General features: G+C 44.6%; 1 protein-coding gene across 1 annotated transcript in view; it reads right to left on the bottom strand.

Moving 5' to 3' along the window:
* Positions 1 to 26,424, bottom strand: part of LOC144817969 (UDP-glucuronosyltransferase 3A1-like) — an 858,629-nt gene that overhangs the window by 60,691 nt on the left and 771,514 nt on the right. Inside the window, exon 6 of the mRNA XM_078674945.1 lies at positions 11,089 to 11,308. Coding sequence (XP_078531071.1) covers positions 11,089 to 11,308 — 220 coding nt within the window. The remainder of the gene's footprint in view (positions 1 to 11,088; positions 11,309 to 26,424) is intronic.

The raw sequence follows: 26,424 nt of genomic DNA, 5'->3' as shown, positions 1-26,424 counted from the left end.
ACCGCGATAAGCCCCCGAAAGTAAGGGGCCCACGCACACTTCAGAGGCTGCTGTCATCGTCTCCTACCAAAATACGGGCACCACCATCACTCCACAGCTCCCACGATGTGTTTGCGGGGCTGGGGAAGGCAGTCAATGGCGGATCGCGCCGGGGGATGTCTCAGGCCCAGTAATTAAAATGGCATCTCAGGTCTGGGTCAGAGGTCCATTCGGCCGCTCCGGGCCAACCCTAATCACCATCCGCTACGGGGTGAGCGCCCCAGCCGCTCCACCATCTGCCCAGAGGCTGTGCAGGTCCAGGGGGGCCCCTGAGTGTCTGGGAGCAGCTCTCGTCGGCCGTCAGGAGGATCCAGGTCTGGGCGCCTTAAAATGGCGGGCACTCGGTCCGGAGGCCACAGCGCTGTAGTTTTGTTTTTCACTGCTGCTGCTGCCCCCACTCAGTCCTCCTCTCCGCAACAGGTGCCCCTCACCTTTCGCTGAGTTTGCACCCACAGGAGCAGCGTCAGTGAGCCCCCAACTCCACTATAATTGCTTCAAATAGCAGCGGCTGGCCGGAGCTCCCGCGACGTGCGTCTCACTGCATTCCCAGCGAGACCACGCCCCATTTAGAGCCTTTTAACAAGGCATTTAGGTAGTTCAGCATACAGGGATTTGGCACAGTCGATCCTTGAGATAACAAGACTGAATCCACTTGGATGAGGGCCTCCAAGGTAAAAATGTTGGCGATTTTCTTGATTTTATGCAGCAAGAGAAAGACAGAGGATGGTCACATGTTAAGATGGGCTATTTAAGTGGGTTGCACAATCAGTGTTGCAATCTGTGCTCATATCTATCTGCAAGTAACCTGAAGTCAGGTCCAATATACTCAGATATTTAGCTGCCGCCAACCTATCAATGAGCTCATCAGCAGGTTTTACCCTTAGGCTTTCTCCCAGTCAAACGTGCATGGGGATTCTTGTCTATAGAGCTCCTGGGCCTTTTGGCTCTTTTCTGGACGATCTACAGGCGGCATTATCGGTGCCTTGCCTTAGGTCTCGGTGGAAATGCTGGCCGATGCTTTACGTTTTCATCCTTGTCGGCTTTTGGGCAGTTTGGAGGAAGACTTAGATTCCGTCCAAAATTGGCTGGCTGCTAGATTTGAGGAGCTGGCCCCGAGGAGACCAGCTAAATCTGGGGCCAGACTTTCCTCGGCCCCATGGTTTACTCCTTCTATGGGAAAAATGCGCCAGGAATGCAAGAAAGCTGAGAGAATGTGGCGGCGTAAATACGCCCCGGATGATAAATCTAAATACCGGGAGGAGCTATCGGAAGCATATTCTCGAGGGAAAAAAGGTTTTCCTGGAGCGCAGAATTGACGAGGCAAAAAATAGGAGCAAAGAGCTCTTTAGGATTGTAAAGGAGTTCATTGCCCCTTCTTCGAACTCCCCCTCGCATTCGCATTCTGAGGTCTGGATCAGTCAGCTGGGGGACTTTTTTATTAACAAAATCAAGTCCATTCAGGACTCTCTCTCTGATGCCGATCTCGGTCCATCTTCCAGTCATCGGGCCACCGTTTCTTCGTCCATTGCGGATAGAAGTACAGTTTTTGCTAACTTCCCTTCCTTATCTGTAGCTTCCTCCCTCGACCTTCTTTCTCGGCTCCAGTCTGGCTCACCACTTGATCCTTGCCCAGCGAAATGTCTAGGAAAATTAGCACCTGCAATCAACAGTATGCTTAATCCGCTGTTGAATCTGTCCTTGACTACGGGCGAAGTTCCGTTGGCCTGGAAGCATGCCCTGATCTTGCCACTACTCAAAAAGCCCACGTTGGATCCTTTAGTCCATGCTAACTACAGGCCTATCTCCCTTCTCCCTGCTCTGGCAAAGGTGATCGAGAAACATGTCCAGCTCTCTATTTCCAACTATATAGAGAGCAATAACATTCTACATGATTCCCAATCGGGCTTCCGTGCTAATTATAGCACGGAGACAGCTTTGCTCGAGATCACCGATGCCATCAGGGAGACGCTTGATCTGGGGGGGAAGGCAATTCTGGTTATGCTGGACTTGTCGGCGGCGTTTGACACCGTCCCCCATGCCGCTCTCCTTTCTAGACTCTGGGAGTTCGGCTTTCGTGGGACAGTGTGGAACTGGCTTAAGTCCTTTCTGGCCGGCCGTCGACAAGTGGTCTGGGCACCTCCGTTCTCCCCGGAAATGCCGCCGCTCGAGGTGGGGGTTCCTCAGGGGTCTGTCCTGAGCCCCACCCTCTTCAATATCTTTATGGCCCCTCTGGCGGCGGTAGCGGAGTCCTTCGGTGCCCGGATCATATCCTATGCTGATGACACCCAGCTCCTTTTTACATCTAAAAAGGGTGAGGCTTTTGATGGTGGTTTGATTGGGGAGTGCCTGGGTGCGGTCTTCGACTGGTTTCGGCGGAACGGGCTGAAATGCAACTCCGACAAGTCGGAGTTGCTCTTCTATGGCTGTCCGCCGGACCCTAACTGGAAGACCTGGTGGCCCCAGGACATGTCTCCGCCTGCTGAGGCCGCTGTGAAAGTTAAAAACCTCGGGGTGCAATGTGATGACAACCTCTCTTTTAGACCTCAAATCATCGGTCTATCGGGGAAATGCTTCGGCATTTTGAAAATGCTTCGGAAGTTTCTCCCCTTGCTGTCCTTGCAGCATAAAAAAATCATCGTGCAGTCTCTTATTGGCTCGCGATTAGACTATGCGAACGCCCTGTATATCGGGCTGCCTAAATATCTGCTGGCCCGATTGCAGATTGTGCAGAATTCGGCTGCAAGAGCCATTTTTGGTCTCCCACGCAGGGCGAAAGCCTTAGAACTTCTCAGGAGATTGCATTGGCTGCCCATTGCCAAAAGAATTACCTTTAAGGTGCTGACCTTGGCATTCAAGGCCCTCCATTCTATTGGTCCTAAGTATATGGAGAAGCGCCTGGCCTTTTATGTCCCTAGGAGGTCGCTTCGGTCGGCTTTGTTGGCCAAAGCTGTCGTCCCTCCGATTAAATTAGCCTGGATCGGAGGGCGTGCCTTTCGATACCTGGTCCCGCGTTGCTGAAACGAGCTTCCTGTCTCCTTGAGGAAATCAAACAACCTTCTTGCTTTCAGAAAGGAGTTGAAGACCTGGCTCTTTTCGGTATAATTTTTCTGACGGGACCTCCGGGGATGTTGCGTTGTGTTTCTTAGCTGTATGTCTCTTTGCCAAAGCGCCGGGACGCCCCTCGGGGCAGCCGTGTGCTATAAAAGAGACTTTGTAACATAACATAACATAACATATGAACTGGGTATCAGTCTTAGTGACTGCACTGAGGCCCCTGTAGTCCATACAGAACCTCATCTCAGGTTTCCCTTCTTGGATTGAGCTTGGATACCAGTGCCACTGGGCTGGCCCATGGACTTCATGAGTGCTCATTCACCCCAAGCTTCAAGATCTTGGTGACCTCAGCCTTGATATTGGCTTGACCTTGTCGGACAGCCTGTATATTTTGTTTTGGACAGGGAAGCTGTCACCGGTTTCCACATCATGGGCATGCCATGTTGTCGGACCTTGGGTCAGAGAAAACAGTCCCGTTGCTGCTGGCCTGTGTAGAGAACCACTCCCACCATATTACCATCTTCAGCATTGGAGAATAAGAGGTCTGGTAGAGGTTCACTCGCCGCTTCCTCTCCCCCATCTGTCACCTTCAGCATCATGATGTCTACCCTGTTGTGGTGCAACTTGAGCCTGTTCACATGGCTGACCCTATGAAGGCTCCTGGGAATACCCAAATCTACCAAGTCGGTGACTTTCCCCTTCTTCTCTACGACAGCCCTGCCCACTTATCGTGCAGTGTTCTGGGTGGCACATGCACCAAGACCCACACCAACTATCCTGGCTTGCATGGAGGACTTTTGGTCATACCAGTGCTTCACAAGTTTCTGGCTGGCCCCCTCATTTCTATTCACCTTCTTCATGTACTGAGCCATCCTAGAGCGATGGCGATGGCCAAGCACATACTCCACTGTGTTCTGCTTGGGTTCCTTGAGGAGTCTCTACCAAAACTCTCCGAGGAAGCTGAGTGTGCCTCATACATGGTGTAAAAGAGAAGCTCTAAAGCCAACTCCTTCTTGGGAGACTGCCCTTTAGGCAAATAGCAGTTATGGGAGGAGGAAATCCCCCCCCCCCCTGAGATTTGTAGGCAAACCTATGGCCATGCTTTTTATGATTTTAAACCTATGGCCATGCTTTTTATGTTTTTTATGATTTTGTACAACCTCTCAACTAAACTATTTTCTTGGGGATGGTAGGGTGTGCTGAACTTGTAAGTTACATCACACTTATCCCACATGACTTTCAGCTAGGCAGACATAAAATGTGCTTCTCTATCTGAGATTACCTCTTTAGGGAACCAAACCCTGTTGAAGATTCCAGGAGGGCTCTAGTCACTGCAGAGACATTGACTGTTCTAAGGGGAATAGCTTCAGGGTACTTAGTGGCATGGTCCACTACACTGGGAGGAATCGGTTCCCTGAGGCTGTTGAAAGGTCTAGGGGACCAATCATTTCAACCCCCACCCTCTCAATGGGATTCTCCAACAATTGGAATGGTATGAAGGGAGCCTTGCAGGTGAGATTGGAGTGACAATTCTCATTTACCTTCTCACACATCTGGGTCCAGAAAAAGTGATTGGCCAGTTTTCCCCAGGTATTGGTCTCGCCAGGTGTTCAGCTAAGGGGATACAATTGACCAGGTTAAGGAAGAACTCTCTGTACTGCTGGGGGACCACCTATCTTCTGGTTGCTCCTGGTGTGGGGCCTCTTGGCACACTGACAGAAGTCCCTCTCCTCTGAATACCTTATGGGTACCACTGGTATGCCCCTGCTCCTGTCTGACAGCTGCATGCCAAAGGTCTTCCAGAGTAGGCATGTCCTTATCTATTGCTCAGGTCCTCTCTAGAGGGACCCACAGCTTCTTAGAATTTTGTCACGTCAAGCAGGTTTTCAGGAGCAGGCTCTTCCCCGGGCCTTCCTCCAGAGGGATGGCCTACTTCTGTGCCTGTGGACTTGTGGAATCTAGTCAGCCTTCCTGTTCATTCTCCTAGCTTAAGGACCTAGTCCATAGTTTCAGGCTCCAGGATCCCTTGATTCTCCCTCAGGACCTCTGTCCTCTGGTCGCAATACTCACCAAGTCAGGTAGACCCAGTATTGATGCATATGTCCTTGTTTCCACTTCTGATCAAGCAGAAGTTTCCAGACCCAGCAGATGTTCTACTGGAATAAAAGGGGGCACAGCTACCTACTTTGAGTGTGTAACTCATCTCCACTCAAAGTCCACCACAGTTATTGGATGGGCCTATGTGATATTGTCAAGATTGACAATCTTGTGCACCTGCTTTGGAAGGATCAGGGCTGGGTAAACCAGATTGGCCATCACCATGGTTACACTTGCACCTATATCCTATGAGCCTTCACCTCTACCCCATGGAATTTTGGCCACTCCCTATACTTCTCCATGTGAGGAGGAAGCCAGTGGGCCAAAGTTTAAATGTTCTCCCCACCCATGGACACTATGGGGGCCTCTGTGTACCCTTTCAGATTTCCAAGTACACTTCCCACCCTATCGCTACACTAGCCAACCCTTTTGCCTGCTCATTAATGGGTGCCTTTTTGGTGCACACTGCATCTCCCCTCTTGTGTCCTGGTAAATTACAGTAAAAACACACGCCGGCCTTTGAGGGGTCAAATTTCTTCTACAGGTACCCCCTTCTCCTGGTACCCCGTCTTCCCTCACAGGGGGCCTGACCACTTTTCTTTTTGTCACTTCCCAGGGACTTTGTGATGACCCTGGTACACACCCACTTATTAGCTGACTGTGCAGTTCCCTGTGGCGATACAGCTTAGAGTCCATCAGATGCTGGAGCCCTTGAAATGTGTCTACTTTGTTGCCTTTGATAAACCATCTAGTGCCTTAACTGAAGCGTCAAGAAACAGATCCCAAGCCTGTGTTGCCCCCTTCCATGTTGACTTAACATTCTGCCTTATCTTTTCAGGGGTCAAAGCAAAGAGTTTTGGCTACAGTTCTTCCACCATCTACCATGGACCCAAGGCCCAGCCTGACCCATATTTCTTCAAGGGTCAATCTCCTCAGCCAGAGCTATAGCCCTCTACTCCAAGTCCAAAGCTGCAATGTCCTCTGAAGGGAACCTCTGACTAGTGATAGAGCCTGCTCTGGAAGTCACCTTGACCTTGTGTAGGAGTGTAAGCTCTTACCGTCCACACTGGCTCCACCCAGGATACTGTTGTTACGCTTCTCCACACAATCTTCTTCCCCACTACCTTGGGGTAATTTCTCTTCCAGACTTGGACGTGCTCTGCGTGCTTCCTCCCAAGATTTATGGGACCTGATCAGCTCATTTATTCTTGCCTTGGCCCTCATGTTGATCTTTCTGTCTCTGCAAATTACCATCAGCTCATTTTTTTGATAGAGGAAAGGTTAGCCATGGTGAGCTCCATGCTTCCTGGCTGAAAAAGTGGCTACTTAAACCTTGTCAAAACTTTTGAACCAATCAGGAAATATTGCCACAACTTTCTTCAACATTTCATAATTGTTTGACGTGCACAGGAATTGTTTTTCTAGGTGTCCACTTTGGTGGATTCTCAAGGGTCTCAAAACCTCTAACAAATGTATGGTACTGCTAAACAAATGTTCTCGATCCCACTAACAGGCACCAATGGGAGGAAATGGGGTATATTATATGGAATTGTATGACCTCATAATTTAATACACTTACCAACACCTTTAAGGCAAGTAGGTTTCATTTGTTAAACCCTCTAGCTCAACCGTAGGTAGATGTGGCTCTAAGGAGCAAGGATTACACAAAGGAGCAAGTGTAAAACATTTAAACTGCAACAAAACAGTAGAAAAAATAAATGAGCCACTGAAGAAATCTGGCATCAATTTAATAAAAGTACATTGTATTTTTAGTCCCCACAATGAATAAATGTTCACTAGAGGATTCCAGAGATATAGATTTTACAAAGTACAGTAAATAGGTACTTTTTACTCAACCGCAAACCAGAATTGCCAAATTCAATGAATTTGATGGAAATACTTTTTGAACAAAAACTTTAGCTATTTTTATTGAGGTCGGTCAGAGTTACTCTGGGTGACCAGCTCTGGCAGGAAGCCAGTCATGGAGACCAGTAACGTCCTCAGAAACAGTTACCTTGGTAGGAAAAGCTGTCTTCGGTCAGTTCCAGACACTTTTATCACTTTACTGTAGGCCCCCATGGAAGTGGTCCTGATGCAAGTAATATATAATGCTGAAGATACTCAAAGATGCTAGTGATGCGAAGAGGTCAATAGGGGTCCTCCTGTGGCTACACCTTGGTCCACGGAGGGAGTGACACTTCCTGACAACGGGGTCAGTGTCCCTCGAAGTCCTCTTGGTCCTGGTAGAAGTCCAGTAACAACTGGGCTACCTGACCCATAGTCACAGCCAAATCCTTCCCTGGGCAATAGCGCATCTTCTGGGTGGCCAAGCTACCCTCTAACAACTCTACCTCATCCAGCGGACTGAGGTGCAACTTTGAGCGATGGGCTGTGGTCCCTGGTGCTTGCTGGCAGCCACTGGTGGGGGCCTCAATATTCTGGGCTACCAACTTGCCCCAGCAGGTTTCTTCAGCTGTTGTGGCCCTGCGCTGCAAACAGGAGGTCAAACAAATGACTTTTGCAGTCTCTTGCTTCAGCTGAGCGCTGGAGATGGCATCCCCATAAGCAGGACACAACAGGCACAGTTCCTTCTCCTTTGCTACCTACCTGGATCAGTCAGCTGGGGCAGTCCATGCTGGTGCAGCCTCTTTATGCTGGGTCCTCAGTGCAGCAAAGCAGTCCTCCTCAGTCCTCTCTCAGTCCAGTCGAAATCTGATTTCTTTGTTCTATTGATGCCCTTTTTTTGCTCAGAAAGTGCCACTAGGGCAGATGCAGTCAGTAGTCAATGGGCTGCTAATTTCCCCTTCTTCGTGGTGACCACTTCCTGGGATGTGTGGCATCTGGCTATCCCAGGATCCACCATTCGGTCCCCTACAACATGGCAGAACGCCTCTCTCAGTGACCAGAGCTTCTAACCCAACACAGAGGCGTGGCTACCAAGGGGGCTACATGCCCCTGTAAAACCAGTTTGGCAACAGGGCTACACTTCCCTATCCCAAGTATCAGCCTATCTCCCTAAACAATAGAGCAGCACTTTTCTGGAGTTGTTCCGAATCGCCCTTTAAAGGCGGCTTCTCCCACGTGGCTTCCTGGAGGAGGGAGGTAACATCTCTCTCTTGTACAGGCTTCTATTGTAACCTTTCCTGGGAGTCCTTAGCATGCCTCCCCAGGAGGGCAAAAGGCTGTCTCAGAGACAAACCCCCATGTGCAACCGTTGAGGGCGAGGGAGACTACAGGCATCAAAGTGGCAACATTTACAAAAGTTGCACACAGCAATAAGTTACATTAATTCTGACTTTGGCATCGGGTCAGGCTTAATGCAAATATTTGTTCAATACCTTGGTGTATCAACTTTGGTTGCACCATTGTTGAGTTAGAACATCTGAGGGGTTGGCATGTAACTGGGTACTTGCCAATGGGGAGACCAAGTTTTTCCACAATAAAAACAACAGTTTTGTGTTTCCACAGTCAGAACACGTAAAACACATGTTATGCCTGTGTAATATGCTGCAACCTGCCTTAGGGCTCAGTAAACCTGTTATAGGGGTGACTTACATATATGCCAGGGGGACGTCTGGCTCTGAAATAATTTAAATGGCATAACCAGGGCTGGCAGTTTCAAACTGCTCTTCCAGTCCGCAGTGGCAGACTAGCAGACTCGTTTTGCCTGTGTCACAATAAAGGTGGTACAACTAGTGCTGCAATCCCTGGGGGTACCCGCTAACTTACCTGCCAATGGTACCTTGGGCATCATATACTACAGACTTATACGTAAGTCAGCTAATGCCAATTGGGTATAAGCCAATGCATTATATGTGTTTTAGGGTCAGGGTACGGGCACAGGGGTCTGGTTAGCAGGCCTCAGTGCACACTCAGAGTAAAAAAAATCCAGCAGCATCAGTCCAACATTTGGGAGGGACCATACACAAAGAGCAATTTTCTTACAGTTCCCAATTGAAGATGGTGCCAACTTTTTTCCTGTGAAGTCATGTCCTGTCTGGCCCACACACAGATGTTGACTTTAGATTCATGTGTCACAATGCATTTGTTGCTTTACTTTTTGTCACATTCATCGCCTACTTTGAAATCTTTCTGTCCCAGAATTGTTCTAACCTTGCCTGCAGCTGCATACCTTATTCGGTTTCTCTATTTCGAAAGATATTTTGCCTGGCTTTTTGTCCGTTCAGGTTCAGAGTAGTTTTGGTGACACTGTAACTTCCATGTTCCGTAACCAAGAATCACCAAGACTACTTAGGAAAATGTTTTACCCTCATGTTTTTTTGCTCTTAAATGGGATCCTGTTAAGGAGACACTTGGCACTATTCATGTTTATATTAAATGTATGATGGAGCTATGGCTCTCAGGAAGTTGAACCCTCTCTTTGGGTACACAAGGCCGAAAATTGAGAGATGTTCACATAGTCTAGTACTTGACACTTATAGGTAGCTTGCTATTTCTACATCGAGGTTGTAGAATGGAAACGCATAAGTGTAATTTGTCCTTACGAGAGACAGATTGCCTTGTTTCCTCTTTCAGCTACGCTACACATGTGATGCACCCCCCACGATGACAGACCTTTCAGTGCTAAGGAATATGGGCCAGAACTTAGTAAGAAGAGAATTCAGGTAGCATCATTTGATGTATGTTTTTAAATTATATATTTTGTGTTCACTGATAAATACAATGCTTTAAATATGTGCAATATATTTGTATCCACTATCCACTAGAACAGATATTAATAAAATACTACTTCAGTTTTCTTGTGTGTGCTCTCTTTGGAGAATGAGTGAAGTGAAGTTACTTAAACATCTGTGTCTCTGACAGGTAATGTTGCATTCCTAATTTGAATTACCTCTGGGTAAGATCATTGGAGTTTTCATGGGGCACACAAGTCTTTTTTTTACACTCTGAAGGATACGTTGGAATGCCATACTTCCTTAGGGGTAACGGAAATGTATTAGATGGTCAGGATCAGCAGCGGTTCCTCCGCTAAGGCAGAGGAGTGACGCCCACAAGAAAAATTAAATGATAATACCACAATGTTATTATCATTTTATTTTTACAGTACTGGCCCAGTTGTGTGTGTATTTTAAGGTGCGTGGCAGGGCTGGGCTGTCAGCCAGCAGGGGGAGGAGTGATATGTGTACTTAAGTGAGCAAGACTGTTTGGCCGGCTGTCTTGGGCCAGCCAAACAGTCATGCACACTTAGTATGTTCTCCACCGGCTGTAATACACAGCCTGGGTAGAGAACATGCCCAGGCTCCCACTTCCTGTTTGAGCGCTGTGCCATGGCACTCAGACCAATCACAGCGCTGCTATTAGCTAGGGGATTGGCTAGGGGAGCCTGGAAGCCTGGGTGCTTCCTTTTTCTGCGTCACCGACAGCAGAAGAAAGGAGGAGAGGCGTCGGACAGGTAAGTGGAATTTTCTTGCTTTTTAAACACAGCCACCCGCCCAACTACCACTGCCCTGTATCAGCCGCCACTGGTCGGGATAAACCCTGTAATGTAACATTCAGACAAGGCCCACAAAGGAAATGCCAAGCTTATACCAGCACGTATGATTATCTCTTTATTTATCCAAGCTAGTTAATTTTCCTTATAATCGGTGTCAATTTGTCATATATAAAGGCTTGCATTGATTCCTGCATCTGTTCTAAGTAACCAATCTCTGACTTGAATAAATATATGAACTTAATACTTATAAATGGTATTATTTATTTTCTTGTAATATTATTATTATTATTATTATTGTATTAATAACTGCATCATGACTTTATTTTGTAGAGAAGAACTGTTGAACACACATCGAATTATCAAATAGCAGTGTAGGTCTGAGTATTGATCTGTAAATCAAATATATGCAATTGTTAGAACAATCTGTAACACATTTGATATACCTTGGATCTTCTATGAGTTGCTTCATTGCCATTGTAAATCTCTGCGCGGTGAGCTGCTCAACAGGAATTGTAGTGCCAAATTTTTTTGCCACGACTCGAGCCATATTGTCAAACTGATCTCCATAAAGGGGAATCCCCAAAACAGGAACGCCGTGATAAATGGATTCCATCAAACTGTTCATTCCACCATGGGTAACCATTAGCCGGACCTTAGGGTGCCCTATAATCAAAATATGCCATATGTACCATGTTTATTTCAAATTATCACATGCAAGATATCAGAATTAAGAAACATTAGCTTGTAGGCTCATTCTGATGTACAGTAGAAAGCTTCTTGTTTTCAGTGGTTAATAGTGATTTAAACTTGCACTATTCTGTGTGGGTGGAGAATCCTCCAGTAGGAGTAAATCTCCAGCTGGGGTAGTAAAGAAACTTTCCGTTGGCACCCAACTATAAACATTGTCCTGTGTGAGATCAAGCATAAAATTAAGGAGGCAATTCACAAACTGCATTTTTACTACATGTAGTAGTACTAAAATATTAAACCTACCCCTTTGCCACCCGACTGTGGAGACCTCCACACCCATAGTTATACGTCTGAGAACTAAATGTGGGAGAACAGTGGGGAGTGTCTAGAATCTTTTTTACTACTAGAGGCGAGAGGCTTGAAGTGGACAAGGGGCGGGGGGGGTTAAGAGAGGGCTAGGGAAGGGGTTAAGGAGGGAAAAGAACCCATCCAAAAAAAGAGTAAGCACGTTCATATACTCAAACTGAATAGGAAGGTGCTAAAGTTACTAAAGAGCAAAAAGAAACCCAAAAGCTCAGATCTGGAGTAAGCATAGTACAACCCTTGGCCACTCACAGGTGCCGCAAGACCCTCTTTTAGGAAATAACAGAGGTAGGAACTTCAAATAGAATGCTTTAGGAAATAATGTTAAAAGAAATTAACTCATTTTGTTTCTGAAAAATATACCTAAAATTATTTTAGTGTTAAAAAAATAATATACAAATTAGAAACAATTATTTCATTTTAAAATAATGGATTAACTTTGTTTTAATTTAAAAAGAAATGTAACCATTTAGAAAAAAAGACGTTAATTTTATAAATAACCTTCAGCCTTTAAATCAGAATAAAGACATATAAACAATTTTCATTAGGTGGATTTATGGCATGACCAATGAGGCATGTCACAACAAAGTATTCATAAATCATAAATCTTACTTCTTAACATCTTTACAATGGTAAAGGAGAATAGACTCAAAGGAAAAGTATGCTATTTCACAGTTTCATAAATGAATTATAAAGGCATTTGAAGTGACTTACCTGTAGATACAACTCAAGCTGATTTATTCATTAACTGGTTATCAAAGGCTTCATTAAATAGAATTGATGAAGTAAGCCTATTTAGACATATACTATTAGAAATTTGGATGCCAAGTGATTAACTCCAGTCACGACCTGGTTTAGATAAGTTGCTCAACTAAACAAATCCTCATCAGCATAATTAGAACATTGTTGATGCCCTAGCCAGCCGCTGTGACCAGTAAATAGCAAACCAAAGGCCTCAGTTGATCTCATTTAACTCTGGTAGGGGCCAGAGTGGGAGTAGAACATGAGAGGGCCGAATCAAAAACATTAGTAGTCCAACAGGAGGGCTCACAAAATGCATCTCCTCGATCAGCCCAAATAATATGGATCCCAGGTAGCAAGCATCCGACCTAAGAGACGCTAACACAATTGTACTGGAAAGAAGAAATGTTATGCAAGGAGAGAAAGATCGTACACAGGCAGCTAGAAAACTGATTATATAGCCAAACAAATCACCTTGTCGAGAATAAATGAACAATTAACGCTGAAAACCAATTCCCTTTCTGAAGAGGATAAGATGGTAATATCTAGTAGACCTCTTTCAGAGTCTTCTGCCATCAATTCTTCATCAAAGCAACTCACTTGAGACGTCCCAGAAGCTCCAATCACTACTGAAAATCAGGGAGGGTTGTCAAATAAAACAGCCTGCCAATTACAGGTACAAGAGCAAATGAGGGAGGATGACTCAAAAGTTCTTCTAGAAAGGTTGGTGCCTAAGGGACACCACTTCTCAGGTCCCTTCGAAGACAAAACCCTACTCCACAACCACCATCCAATAGAGAGCCTACTTATAAAAACAATTTACAGGGGTTGAATATCCCTGATCAGTTTCGTTATGGACAATGTATTCTGAAGGCTGCAGGAGTATATTGTTTTCAATACAAGCAGAGATATACCCTACTGAATCCAGTTCTCCAATCTAAAATGCAACCCGTAGATGGGTAAGTACAGCCTACTAAATCCAGACCACTGTCAAGGAAGGCTATTCTAACTGCTGAGAGTAGGATTGACCCCACTAAGTCCTCCTTTAAAAGTATGCTGATAGAAACCAAAGGCAGTAAAAAGTTGCAAAAAGAGCACAGTCTCAAGATCAATACTCTAAGTCACATGTGTGAGGATAGATGCAGACATGCCAACATAATTATAATTGAAGTTCCTGAGGCTGCAGAGGCAAGGGTGATAGATATGATGACCTGGATTGTTGCGCTCTTGTTGAAACTTATAGGTGATGAATTAGGTGGAGTAGAGTTAGGTCGATCTAGCAGCTGCAAGAGCCCAATGAATGCCTACAGCTATGTCTAAAACAAGCAGCAAACCCAGGACCATCATTGCTTACTTTCAGGTCTAGAAATGTAAGAACTGGTCCTCACTATTGCAAGATAAAAAAAGAAGATTTGTAACCAAGCATGAATTTTCTCTCACAGTATTTCTGGATCTCACTTAGGAGACTGCAAAGAGACAACGTGAATTTAGGGTCTTGTTCCCAGGATTTAGGGCACTATTGATCACTTTAACAATCAAGGATCAAATATGAGAATTCATTTGCATGGATCCTTTTAGAATGTCACATATGTGTCCTAGCAATTTATGCTACAGGGGAAAGCCCCATAATATTTATTTCAATAAATGAGGCTCCAGATTTGACCTGATAATACCTTAGAAAGGAACTTATGTGTAAATGTTATCATGTGATATGTCAAAGGGGTTAGTGGGACAGGAGAAGCTATATTTTGGATTTTTTTCGGCTTTCATGCCATAAAACTATCCACATCATCGCAGGCCATAGCGTAAAATACAATAAAATAAGTAGATAAAACATATACAGTATTTAAGATACATATATTCTATATTTTCTGGATATAGTTCCAAACCTCCAATAGGAAGAGAGTGGGAAGAACTCTTCTACTGGCTAGACCAGCCCCATGAGATATCAGACTGCATGGTAAGAGGTGCCAGGAAAGCAAAGGAATGAAGAAGGGGGAGCAAAACAATATGCAGGAGATGATGAAATGGTTGCATACTAAGATCTCTCTGCTGCATGGGTGCCAGATAACCAACCTTGGTCCACGGAGGGAGTGACACCTTCCTGACCACGGGCTCAGTGTCCCTCGAAGTCCTCTTGGTCCTGGTAGAAGTCCAGTAACAACTGGGCTACCTGATCCATAGTCACAGCCAAATCCTTCCCTGGGCAATAGCGCATCTTCTGGGTGGCCAAGCTACTCTCTAACAACTCTACCTCATCCAGCGGACTGAGGTGCAACTTTGAGCACTGGGCTGTGGTCTCTGGTGCTTGCTGAAGCCACTGGTGGCGGCCTCAATATTCTGGGCTACCAACTTGCCCCAGCAGGCTTCTTCAGCTGTTTTGGCCCTGCGCTGCAAACAGGAGGTCAGACAACTGACATTTGGAGTCTCTTGCTTCAGCTGGGCTCTGGAGATGGCATCCCCATAAGCAGGACACAACAGGCACAGTTTCTTCTCCTTTGCTACCTGCCAGGATCAGTCAGCTGGGGAAGTCCATGCTGGTGCAGCCTCTTGTCCTCAGTGCAGCAAAGCAGTTCTCCTCGGTCCTCTCTCAGTCCAGTCGAGATCTGATTTCTGTGTTTTCTATTGATGCCCTTTTTTTGCTCAGAAAGTGCCACTAGTCAGTAGTCAATGGGCAGCTAATTTCCCATTCCTCGTGATGACCACTTCCTGGGATGTGTGGCATCTGGCTATCCCAGGATCCACCATTCGGTCCCCTACAACATGGCAGTATGCCTCTCTCAGTGTCCAGAGCTTTCTAACCCAACACAGAGATGTGGCTACCAAGGGGGCTACATGCCCCTGTAAAACCAGTTTGGCAACAGAGCTACCCTTCCCTATCCCGAGTATCAGCCTATCTACCTAAACAATAGAGCAGCACTTTTCTGAAGTTGTTCCGAATCGCCCTTTAAAGGCGGCTTCTCCCACGTGGCTTCCTGGACGAGGGAGGTAACATTTCTCTCTTGTACAGGCTTCTATTGTAACCTTTCCTGGGAGTCCTTAGCATGCCTCCCCAGGAGGGCAAAAGGCTGTCTCAGAGACAAACCCCCATGTGCAACCGTTGAGGGCGAGGGAGACTACAGGCATCAAAGCGGCAACTTTACAAAAGTTGCACACAGCAATAAGTTACATTAATTCTGACTTTGGCATCGGGTCAGGCTTAATGCAAATATTTGTTCAATACCTTGGTGTATCAACTTTGGTTGCACCATTGTTGAGTTAGCATATCTGAGGGGTTGGCATGTAACTGGGTACTTGCCAATGGGGAGACCGAGTTTTCCCACAGTAAAAACAACAGTTTTGTGTTTCCACAGTCAGAACACGTAAAACACATGTTCTGCCTGTGTAATATGCTGCAACCTGCCTTAGGGCTCAGTAAACCTGTTATAGGGGTGACTCACATATATGCCAGGGGGACGTCTTTTTATGTTACAGGCCAATTGGTTACATTGGCTCAGAATATGCCATATAAAGCCTAAAGGTGCGGGCTTGCAGAGTCTCTCTATTGGGCCTGTTTCCTCTCAGTCTTCTGGCTGTTGCTTCTTCTCTCTTAAACTCAAAAAATGGAAATCATTTGCCTGAGGTTTTTCAGTTGCCTTCTAAGGTAACCCCACAGCTGGTGAACTTCAGATTTTCCCTTTTTAGCATGGCTGCTTCTTCCTTGGGGTTTTCTTGACTCTCCCAGTCTATTATGTTTTTCTGTAATGTAGTGCTTGATGTCATATCCTTTTCCTGTTCTTTTCCTATTTAAATGCCTCAGTCTGATTTGACGATGCATCGCATGTTTTCTTGCTCCCTTCACTTGCTGATCTTGACTTTTCAGTCTTAGGACTTCCTCACCTGGATACTGGACTCCTGGTTTTCTGCATCCATAGGAAGGCTTCATCCGCAAAGTATTTTTTTATGATTTTAATTTTTCCTCCTGAGAAGGTGGCATCTTCTCGAGAGCACTTGCCTACTAAATATTCCAGTGTATGGTGACATTCTGGCTTCTAGAAACAGTCGCTCTTATCTCAGACAGCACAAGAACCGGTTTAAGATTACAGGTAAGCATCCAGTCATGAACAAAAACCAAGGTGTGTGGATGACCTGTATACCCAGAAAGGATTCAAACCTATATAATTACCTTTAATGTTAAGTGTCTACATTCTAGTGTGAAAGGTCCTTTATTTTTTTACTGAATCTAATTATGATTGCAATCTTACCTTTGTATGCCTGATATTGCTTGCCTCCTGGAAATAGGAGTGGGGAAGGACATAATTCTATGTAGGAGATTTTAAACTACAGTCTCAGTAATAGTGTCAGGACACTGGGAAAATACCTCACAAAAGAGTTAGGAAACATTGCACATAGAGAATGGGCCAATAGAGTTTACAATCATCGAGGAGATAAACTTTCTGTGTTAATTTGAAAACACACTGCTACAGTCACCAGCCACTACAGGGTCAGTATTTGATTTCCAGGACAGATAAGGCATAGCTCTATAAAGGGCTATGTGACAAATAGATATCTGGCAACATTGTTTGTTTAGAGTCTCTGGCTTTTCGTACTATTTCGCCACCATATTCAATCCTTCATCTTTGTTGTTTTGCCCTTGTCTGTCCCCTTGATTTTTCTTCTGTGTCCCTCTTGGACAACCAGTGAATTGACTTTCCTTTGGACACCCTTCTCTGTTTGCAAGACCAATTGTGCTTCCTGTGGAGTACAGCCCTTCTTCAGTTCTCAGGCAATGTTCCATATGTGCCTGGGGGCTAGTTTCAGTGCAGCTCCTCACCTCACCATGTGTGCATTCACTGTGTTCATAACAGTCTGTGTGTCTTGTGAGATCATTGTTGGTCATCATGCACTTACTGCCTTTCTGTTTCAACAGATAGGTTGTGCTCTGTAATTTGCCTTGTGAAGCTGTGCCATTCCTTAACTCGGAGAGTCAAGTCCACGTTTCCATCACCCAGCCTACTAGAACAAGTGTCTCCTTCCCTCTCAGTCCCATACACCCTTTCCCCTTTCAAACAGCTTCTTAACATTTTTGGAATTACATACAGGCTAACAAACAAAGGGGGAAGGTGGAACTGACCATGTTGTCCTATGGCAGAGATCCAATCGTAGTGATAGATAGCTCTTCAGGGGCTACTATTAAAAGAGCGTTGATTTTAATATTTAATTTCAATAATCAAATTATTTAATATAGATCAGATGTTGGGGTGGTGGGTAATAATTAGCCTAAAGATGGGGCACAGTACTATGTATATCTGCTGCCTGAATGCTAGTAATGCGGATGATTAAAACATGTAGATCACACACAACTAAGGAGGAAAAGGGTAAACTCCTACATCAACCTTCCCTACAAATATACACACAAAAGAGAAGTAGGAGTACTGGAATTCATGCTGATCATTCTGGACGGCCTTGCCCCTCAGAAGCTAAAAAGAACACAAGTCAAAGACAGGAACCCCTGATTCACTGGTTCCCTCAACATGGAGAGGAGGTCCTTACGCCAATGGGAAAGAATATGGAGACAACACCCCTCTGCGACACATCTTAAACTTCTTCGCCACGCGAGAAACTGTTCCACTAAGCACATTTTCAATTCCAAAAAAGAATATTTCAGATCTGAACTTAGCAACGCCAAGAATAGACCCCGTAAATTCTTTGAACTGGTCAAACACCAATCCAACAAACTGGCTAAAACACCGAAAGAATCCCCCAAATCTCTAATATCGTCAGAGGAATTCTCCTCTTTCTTCGCTGATAAATCCACGGCTTTAGGAATTGAACTCAGTACCGCCTCCTATTCACTACCACTTCTGGACCCGCCCCTTTCCCCGCACAACACTCTCTGGTCTCTCCTAAAAACCAAGCCCGTTGGTCTGACTTCGAATATTATGACGAAGACTCCATCTCCAAAATCCTCTCCACCCTAAAACCTAACAATCACTTTAATGACCCGCTTCCGTCCAACTGCCATACTGCTGTCTTTCAATCCATTGTTCCTTGCTGGACTGCAATAATAAACGCCTCTCTACAACAGGGATCGTTTCCGGACCCCTTGAAAGCCGGCAAAGTCCTCCCTATTCTAAAAAAAACCATCCCTGGATCCATCCTCCCCCGAAAATTTCAGACCCATCTCCAATATCCCACTACTAGCCAAAGTACTTGAGAAATGTGTACAGCAGCAACTAAGTCAGCACATTAATAATTTCCACCTACTTGATGACTGCCAATCTGGTTTCAGACCGGGGCACAGCACTGAAACCACTAAGCGCCACATTGTGGACGATGCCCTCCAAGCTCTAGACCAAGGCAAGACCTGCCTTTTAATCCTCCCAGATCTTTCCTCCGCCTTCGACACGGTCAACCACGATAAACTTCTCGAACGCCTTAATCTCAGGATGGGTCTGGATAGTGCGGTCCTTCCTCCATAATCGTTCTCAGAGATTCCTCATCAACGGCAACCTATCAGCTCCCACCTCGGTCATGGTTGGAGTCCCCCAAGGATCAACCCTGGGATACCCAAATTTACAGCAAGATCTCTTCGCCTGAGGAGATCCTCTCCCTGAACGAGACCCTGAAATTGACTGTCCAATGGCTAGCCATTAACCAACTAAACCTCAACGCAAAAAAGAATGAATTCCTCCTAATCTCCCCCTCTAAAGCCAACCCCGAGATTCAGTTGTGGATCAAGGCCATCACAGCCCTAAACTGCCCGCCGACCCTTGTGGACTCTGCCAAATCCCTGGGCATAATCCTAGACTGTAACTTGAACATGCGGGACCACATCAACTCAATGGCTAAAGTAGCTAGATTCCACTTGAGCTACCTTTGGAAGCTGAAGCCTTTCATTAAGGCTCCAGACCTAAAAATGGCAGTTCAAGCACTAGTCATCTCCAGACTGGAATATGGTTGCTCCACCCTCACTGGTCTACCCAAGATCTCCCTAGCACCCTTAAAAGCTTGCCTCAACGAGGCCGCCAGACTCCACACCGGCACTTGGAAATTTGACCACATCTCTCCACATATGAAATCACTGAACTGGCTCCCCCTAGAGGCCAGAATTCAGCTGAAATTGGCATGCATCACACATAAGGCTTTTACTCAAACTACCCTGCTTATCATGCTCAAAAACTAGAGGTATCTGGAGGAAGCAGGAACTCCCGGTCCGCCAGAAACCTCTTCCTCCAACCCGCCTTTTTTCAGAAATAAAGAACCTATAATAGGACATTCACCGGGGCAGCACCTAGAATCTGGAACTCTTTCCCACCCGCCATCCGAAGAATCCCTTCTCTAGCACGCTTCAAGAAGGAGGCCAAAATGTTCATCATGGGTAAATTCCTTGCCTAATGCCTGCCATGCCTGACCACAAATCTGATGTTTCTAAGACTATCGATTGTCCCAGATCACCAACCCTGCCCGCAGAGAATTTACTAAATCTAATTATGATTGCAATTTTACCTTTGTATCCCCAATATCCCCTATGTTCCCTACACCCCTGCCCCTCCCCATCCCTCTATACAGTTTCTGTACATTTCTACATATTGACTTTGTTTGTACACCGTGATATATCCTGTAAAGCGCTCTGATACCCTGACGGGTCAAGTTTGCGCTCAATAAAACACTAAAATAAATAAATAAATAAAATAAACAACACCCCCATGCAGACCAACGCCTGGGGTGGAGCAAAAGGGAAGGAGAAGACAACCCAACCATAAAATTGTAAGGATCCAAAATAGAAATATTAGTGCAGAACATAGAATCTAAGACTGGCTCAGGAATATCCACCTATATACTTAATTCCTGGATTTCCTGGTCGGGATTAAAATAAATATAGGATGGCGGTGTCAGGGATTTGTAGTAGTCCCTCACCCCTCCTAACTGCATGTTTCTCAACATGTTTCAGCCTATTGGATGTAGCCCGTACACAGGTCTTTACCGCTTTTGTCAGGACCTAAGATCCCCTATATTCCCCTACTTTCCTACCTTACTTTAGTAGGTTGAGGATAGACCCACTCTGGCCTGGGGCTGCTTAAACACACTGCAGTAGTACCTGTAGATCAAAATGTAGCAGTCATAATCATAGTTTCATGCTGAGAGAGCTGGCTGTCTGAATTGTACAGTCAGACAGCATGCATAGGGTATATCTTATCACACTCATACCACTCATTTATTCTTTCTAAGCGTCGTTACCTCTCAGGGTCTGGTTCACATAACGCCCTAGGTAACATGAATACAAGCTCTTTTGTTAACCTGTATGTAACAGTTCTGCTGTTGGCTTTCTATTTCATACAAATAGTTAATTTATCGCTATAAAGATAGACCCACACCAATCACCATCCCATGATCAGTGTGACTATAGTTAAGAAAGGGTTGGGACACCTGGAACATAAGTCTTGACTAAATCTTACCGAATTTCACAGTAGTTCAAGCTCGAAAAGGCGCGGAAGCGATGGCCGCTCCATGCAGTAAAACACTGGTTACATTAGGATATAATACACATAATTACAAGCTTGGTCCGGCGGCCCCCTGGGCCCGTTTATTTATCTATGTGTTCTCAAGGTCAGGTATGGGGGCACTCGCACATTACGGCCCATATGTTTAGGTGCTCTCTAGTTGCAAAACGGTCCCGCCGTCTACATGTTTTTTTTTTACCATCAGGATTTCAAAGTGTTGGTGCCATGAGGCCTGTGTAATTGTGTTCTCTCTAGTATTCGGTAGGTCGGCCCCTCCCCACCCTCACCTTACTTCGTCAAGATGAGGCGCACGTCTCTCAGCTTCCATGCATGTGCTGTGTAGGTACCGGTGGTTCCAACTCCACTTTCCCGGTGACGTGGTCCTTAATTGCGGTGAGTGGGACTGCTACGGGGCTAGAGCAGGATATCTTTTCTGTCCTGTCCTTCTTCATCCACCATCTTGAAAGTACAAGGCTTAAGTTCTTGCAGTAATACACTCGCCGGCTTTCTAATAGTTTTTTTAAAAATAGTAGTTTTGGTGCTCTTTCCGGATAGATTTTTAATTTAAAGAAAGCATCATTATTTCAGTAGATAAGATCTGTACCAAGATCGCAGTTTATAAAGTACCCATCTCAGGGCAGTGTATCAATTTTAGTGTTTTAAAAAAATATATTGAAGGAGCACATGTAAATGTTCTAACCAAAATTGTGTATCGGTTCAGACTCGGGTAGGATGAAACCGGGGAATGCCCTACCTAAGTAGTAATCTTACCTCAAGTGTATGAATGGTATACACTCCGTATCGGATCCTAGGCTTCTGTGTAATCGGATGGTCTCCTCTCAAAATCAGCAGAAAATCATCTAAAAACCGGCGCTAGAGTTTAATATGATCCGTCCAGGGCGTGTCATAGATAAACATGTGTTGCTGCTCAACGGCTGCCACATATAGCCAGGCCACACTAGGGGCGAAAGCACACCCCATGAATGTCCCATAGGTTTGCAAGTAGATGGTTTCCTGAAATTCAAAGAAGTTTTTGGTCTGTGCAATTTCATAGATGATGTTCTGCTGATTGGAGAGGAGAAGAACTAAGAACTATCTATCAACAATTTCCTACACTGGCTAAATAGTCGTAAGCCCTTACTCCATATTACATCTACCATTACACAAATTAAACTTCTGTTTTTAGATTTGGTGGTTGTAACCAGGGAAGGAAAGATGACCACTCAAGTTTTTCACAAACTTCTATTATTCAATAGCGTTCACCCCAAATCTTTAAAGGAGAACCTCTCGGTGGGCCAGTTTCTCTGTCTTTAGAGGAACTTTTCAGACATGACAGACTTTGGAAAGGAGTCAATCAAACTTTCTGACAAACTCCGCTAGAGAGCCTATCCAGATAGGGTGATAAGGAAAGCTCAGACAAGAGCATCCATTTGTAATAGGGAAGCAAATTTGGAAAACACAGAAAAAAAGAGAGTGACAAACACAATCTGCGTTACCACATTTAACACTGCATTAAATAATATTTTAATAACTAGCGCGTTTTGAACTCTAATTGTCTTAATCTTGATAAACCTTTATTCTCATTTAAGAGAAGTGCCAACATGATGGATCTGCTAGTACACTCTAGGCCCAATCGCGTGAAACAACGACAATCTCTGAGATTCTTTGACCTCCCACCAGTAACAGGCCATACTAGATGTGGCGCTTGTGATGTCTGCAACCTCACCAAAGACACTAAAAGTATATTCGTAGGTTTGAAATATCCATGGGTGCAGAAGAAATATACTAATTGCAACTCGGAAAATGTAATTTACCTAATTAAATGTCGCTGTAGATTGTTATACATAGGGATGACAACCCGTAAATTCAAGATACGGTTTACGGAATATAAGAGCAACATCAGATGTCAGAAAGCAATGAAGAAATTTACTACACATTACCTAGAGAAAAAACACACAGTGGACAGCATCCATTGGACAGTGCTAGATAAACCAAATATCCCGAATACAGTGTGAGACACCAAAAGGATTTTGCTACTCAGGGAACAGAAATGGATTTAAAGGATCCGGAGCAATGACAATGGTTTAAAGAACAGCATTCTGTGGAATTTACTCAATAGGTTGTGGATCCTAACAGACCTGTTCACACATGTTACCTGACACTTTTCAGGTATGAGTGCCCCTGTGAAATTAAATACTACAATACTCAGACTGCACTGTTCGTTTACACAGAAGCCTAGGATGGGGAATGTGCCCGCAATGATCAAATAGGGGGTGTATACCATACATACACTTGAGGCAAGTTTGCTACTTAGGTAGGGCATTCCCCGGTTTCATCCTACCCGAGTCTGACCCAACACACAAGTTTGGTTAGAACATTAACATGTGTACCTTCGATATATATTAAACAAAAGACTATAATTGATACACTGCCCTGAGATGAGTACATTATAAACTGTAATCTTGATACAGATATTATCTACTGGCAATGGTACTTTCTTTTCATTCAAAATCCATTGGGAATGAGCTCCAAATTTGTACTATTTTTTAAAAAAACGATTAGAATGCCGGTGAGAATATTACTGCAAGAACTTAAGCCTTATACTTTCAAGATGGTGGATGAAGAAGGGCAGGACAGAAAAGACGTCCTGCGCTAGCCCCATGGCCATCTCGATCATGTGACTGCAATGGAAGACCACATGATGTAGTAAAGCAGAGTGAAACGACCAGTACCTACATGGCATGCGGAGGAAAGAACAGGGATGACGGCTTCACCTTGCCATAGTAAGGAAAGCGTGGGGAGGGGCCGATCTACCGGAGACTAGAGAGAACAGAATTACACCAGCCTCATTGCACCAATGCTTTAAATCCTGACGATAAAAATAAACATGTAGACGGGCTGGACCTTCTGGCTACTGGAGACCACCGAAACATAAGGGATGCAGTGTACTAGTGCCCCATACTTGACCGTGAGAATACATAGATAAATAAACGTGCCCGGGTGGTGGGGGGATTGCTGGACAATGCTTATAATTATGTGTATTATTTCCTAATGTAACTAGTGTTTGACTACAGGGAGCCACATCACTCCTGTGCCTTTTTGAGCTTCAACTACTGAGAAATTCAGTAAGATTTAGTCAAGATTGTTTCAGGTGTCCCACGTCTGTCTTAGCTATATTCCCACTGGTCAGGGGGTGGTGATTGGTGTGGGACTCTATAGCGATAAATGAACTATTTGTATGAGATAGAAAAGCCAGCAGCAGAAATGTAACATTCAGGTTCATAAAAGAAAGAACCTGTATTCATGTTATCTAGGGTGTTATGTGAACCAGACCCCGAGAGGTAACTACTCTTGGAAAGAATGAATGAGTTTCATTATTGTGTTAAGAAAGAACCTATGCATGCTATCTGACTGTACAATTCAGGTAGCCAGGTCTCTCATCGTGAAACTGTGATTATGACTGCAACATTTTCATTTACAGGTACTACTGTAGTGTGTTTAAGCAGCCAAGAACCGGAGTGTGTCTATCCTCAAACCTACTACAGTAGGTTGGAAAGTAGGGGAATATAGGGGAGCATAGATCCTGATTAAAGCCGTAAAGACCCATGTAAGGGCTATGTCCAATCGGCTGAAACATGTTAACAAATATGCAGTGCATCCTATATTTATTTTAATACTGACCAGGAAATCCATGAATAAAGTATATAGGTGGATATTTCTTAGCCAGTTTTAGATTCTATGTTCTCACTAATATTTCTATTTTGGATCCCTACAATTTTATGTTTGTATTGTCTTCCCCTTCTCTTTTCCTCCACCCCAGGCGTTGATCTGTGCGACGGTGCTGCTTAGCAAGCCCTATGAAGAAGCATGCTGCATTTTGTGGGTGAGAGTAGTTTTACAACACAAAGCACGTGCCACCAAGAACAGGGGCGTGAATTTGATAATCTTACTTTTTTTTTGTGTGTGTGGATCCAAGAATGTACTCAGAGATTTTGGAAGTCCTCCTTTCGTTATCTGGGTATTATGTATTTACACATGACTTTAACTGTAAGCAGAGTCAAGTCAAGGATACTACCAATACCATAGGTCTCACCCAAATGCCTAAAAAGAGACGGGCTTGTCATCATTAATTGATATCTTAAAGCTAATTGACTAATGAAGACGGAGGAATCTGAATACATGAGTATATGCTGTCTTTTCTATAGTCAATACTCAAAAGATTTCTTTCTGGTTAGTAAAAGGTTAAAGATATAACAGTTTGTTTTTACCTAGCCTGCAGTTCAGATTATGCCCTTTAATCACTAGCATGAGAACTTGCCAATAATGTGCAACATAATTATAAATGTACTTTTCTAAACTTTTGTTGCTGGAAAAGGCCTACTTGCAGGAACTCAGGATAGATATGAAGGCATGTATAACTATTAAGGGTCTACCACTAGCAGCATAGTGTGGTATGCAGTGAAGAAAGCTATTCGGGGGTTTGTGCAAGAATAGGTAGCACAAAGACAAAGTAGAATTCAGGAAGATCAACAGCAGACAATGAGTAGTCTTGTGGAAAAAAGCAGCTGAACTGAATTAATCAGTTGTTGTTAAATATTTTGTCCACCCTAAGCGTGGAAGGGTATACTCAGATGTGAGTCCCTTGCTCATTGCACCATCAGGATTCAAGCAAGCCGGGCCGACGACGCCTGAAATGGCAGAAACTGGTCCCCGGAAGCTTGTTTCCTTCCCAGTGTAAGAATTGGCTTGGTAGTTTGGTTTGCCCTGTTCCCATCATGCACTGGGACAGGAACAGACTAATTTGCATATAGCCAGGTTCTGAACTGGGATGGTGCAGTGAGCTAAAAAACGGTGTTGGATCTAGCCCTGATCTCTTGACTGGGTGAGAGTATTCTGCTTAATTCAGAAACTCTGTCCATCACCACCCCTTGTTGTTAAATAGAACTGAATTAATCAGCAGGAAATTAAGTTACAGCAGATATTGATAATCAGAGCACAGATTAAAACATTAAGGGCCAGATGTACATAGATTTTTTTGAACTCGCAAATGGCCTGATTCCCAGAATCGGGCCGATTGCGATCACAAAAAAAGCATTTCTATATGTACAAAACCCTATTTTGAGATTCGATAACCTATTACCGAATTGTAAAATGGGTTTGTGATTTGGTATTAGAAAGGGGCATGTTTAGGGCGTCCCTTCCTAATATCGACTAGCAGTGGTATATATGTAAGGGGGCCTGAATCACTGGCCCAGATGAGACCCATCTGGTCTTGTGAAGTCAGCTGCACAGAGTCCTTAGTGCATCAGGGGCATTGGGTTGCTTGCCTTCCAGCTGAAGTGTACAAAAAAGTGATGGATAAAATGCTTGAGTACATCTCAGCCACCAGTAATTACTTGGGCTACATCCCAGGCTATTGCTATTTTGTACACCATGCATGCTCAGCTTGAACCAAGCCATATGCAAATCAGTGTTGCCCATGCCCAGCCCAAACTACCAGGT

This window comes from Lissotriton helveticus, chromosome 2_1 (genome assembly GCF_964261635.1).
Source record: "Lissotriton helveticus chromosome 2_1, aLisHel1.1, whole genome shotgun sequence".
Taxonomy (NCBI): domain Eukaryota; kingdom Metazoa; phylum Chordata; class Amphibia; order Caudata; family Salamandridae; genus Lissotriton; species Lissotriton helveticus.
Note: the sequence above shows the minus strand (reverse complement) of the source record. Positions and strands in the feature narration are given on the sequence as shown.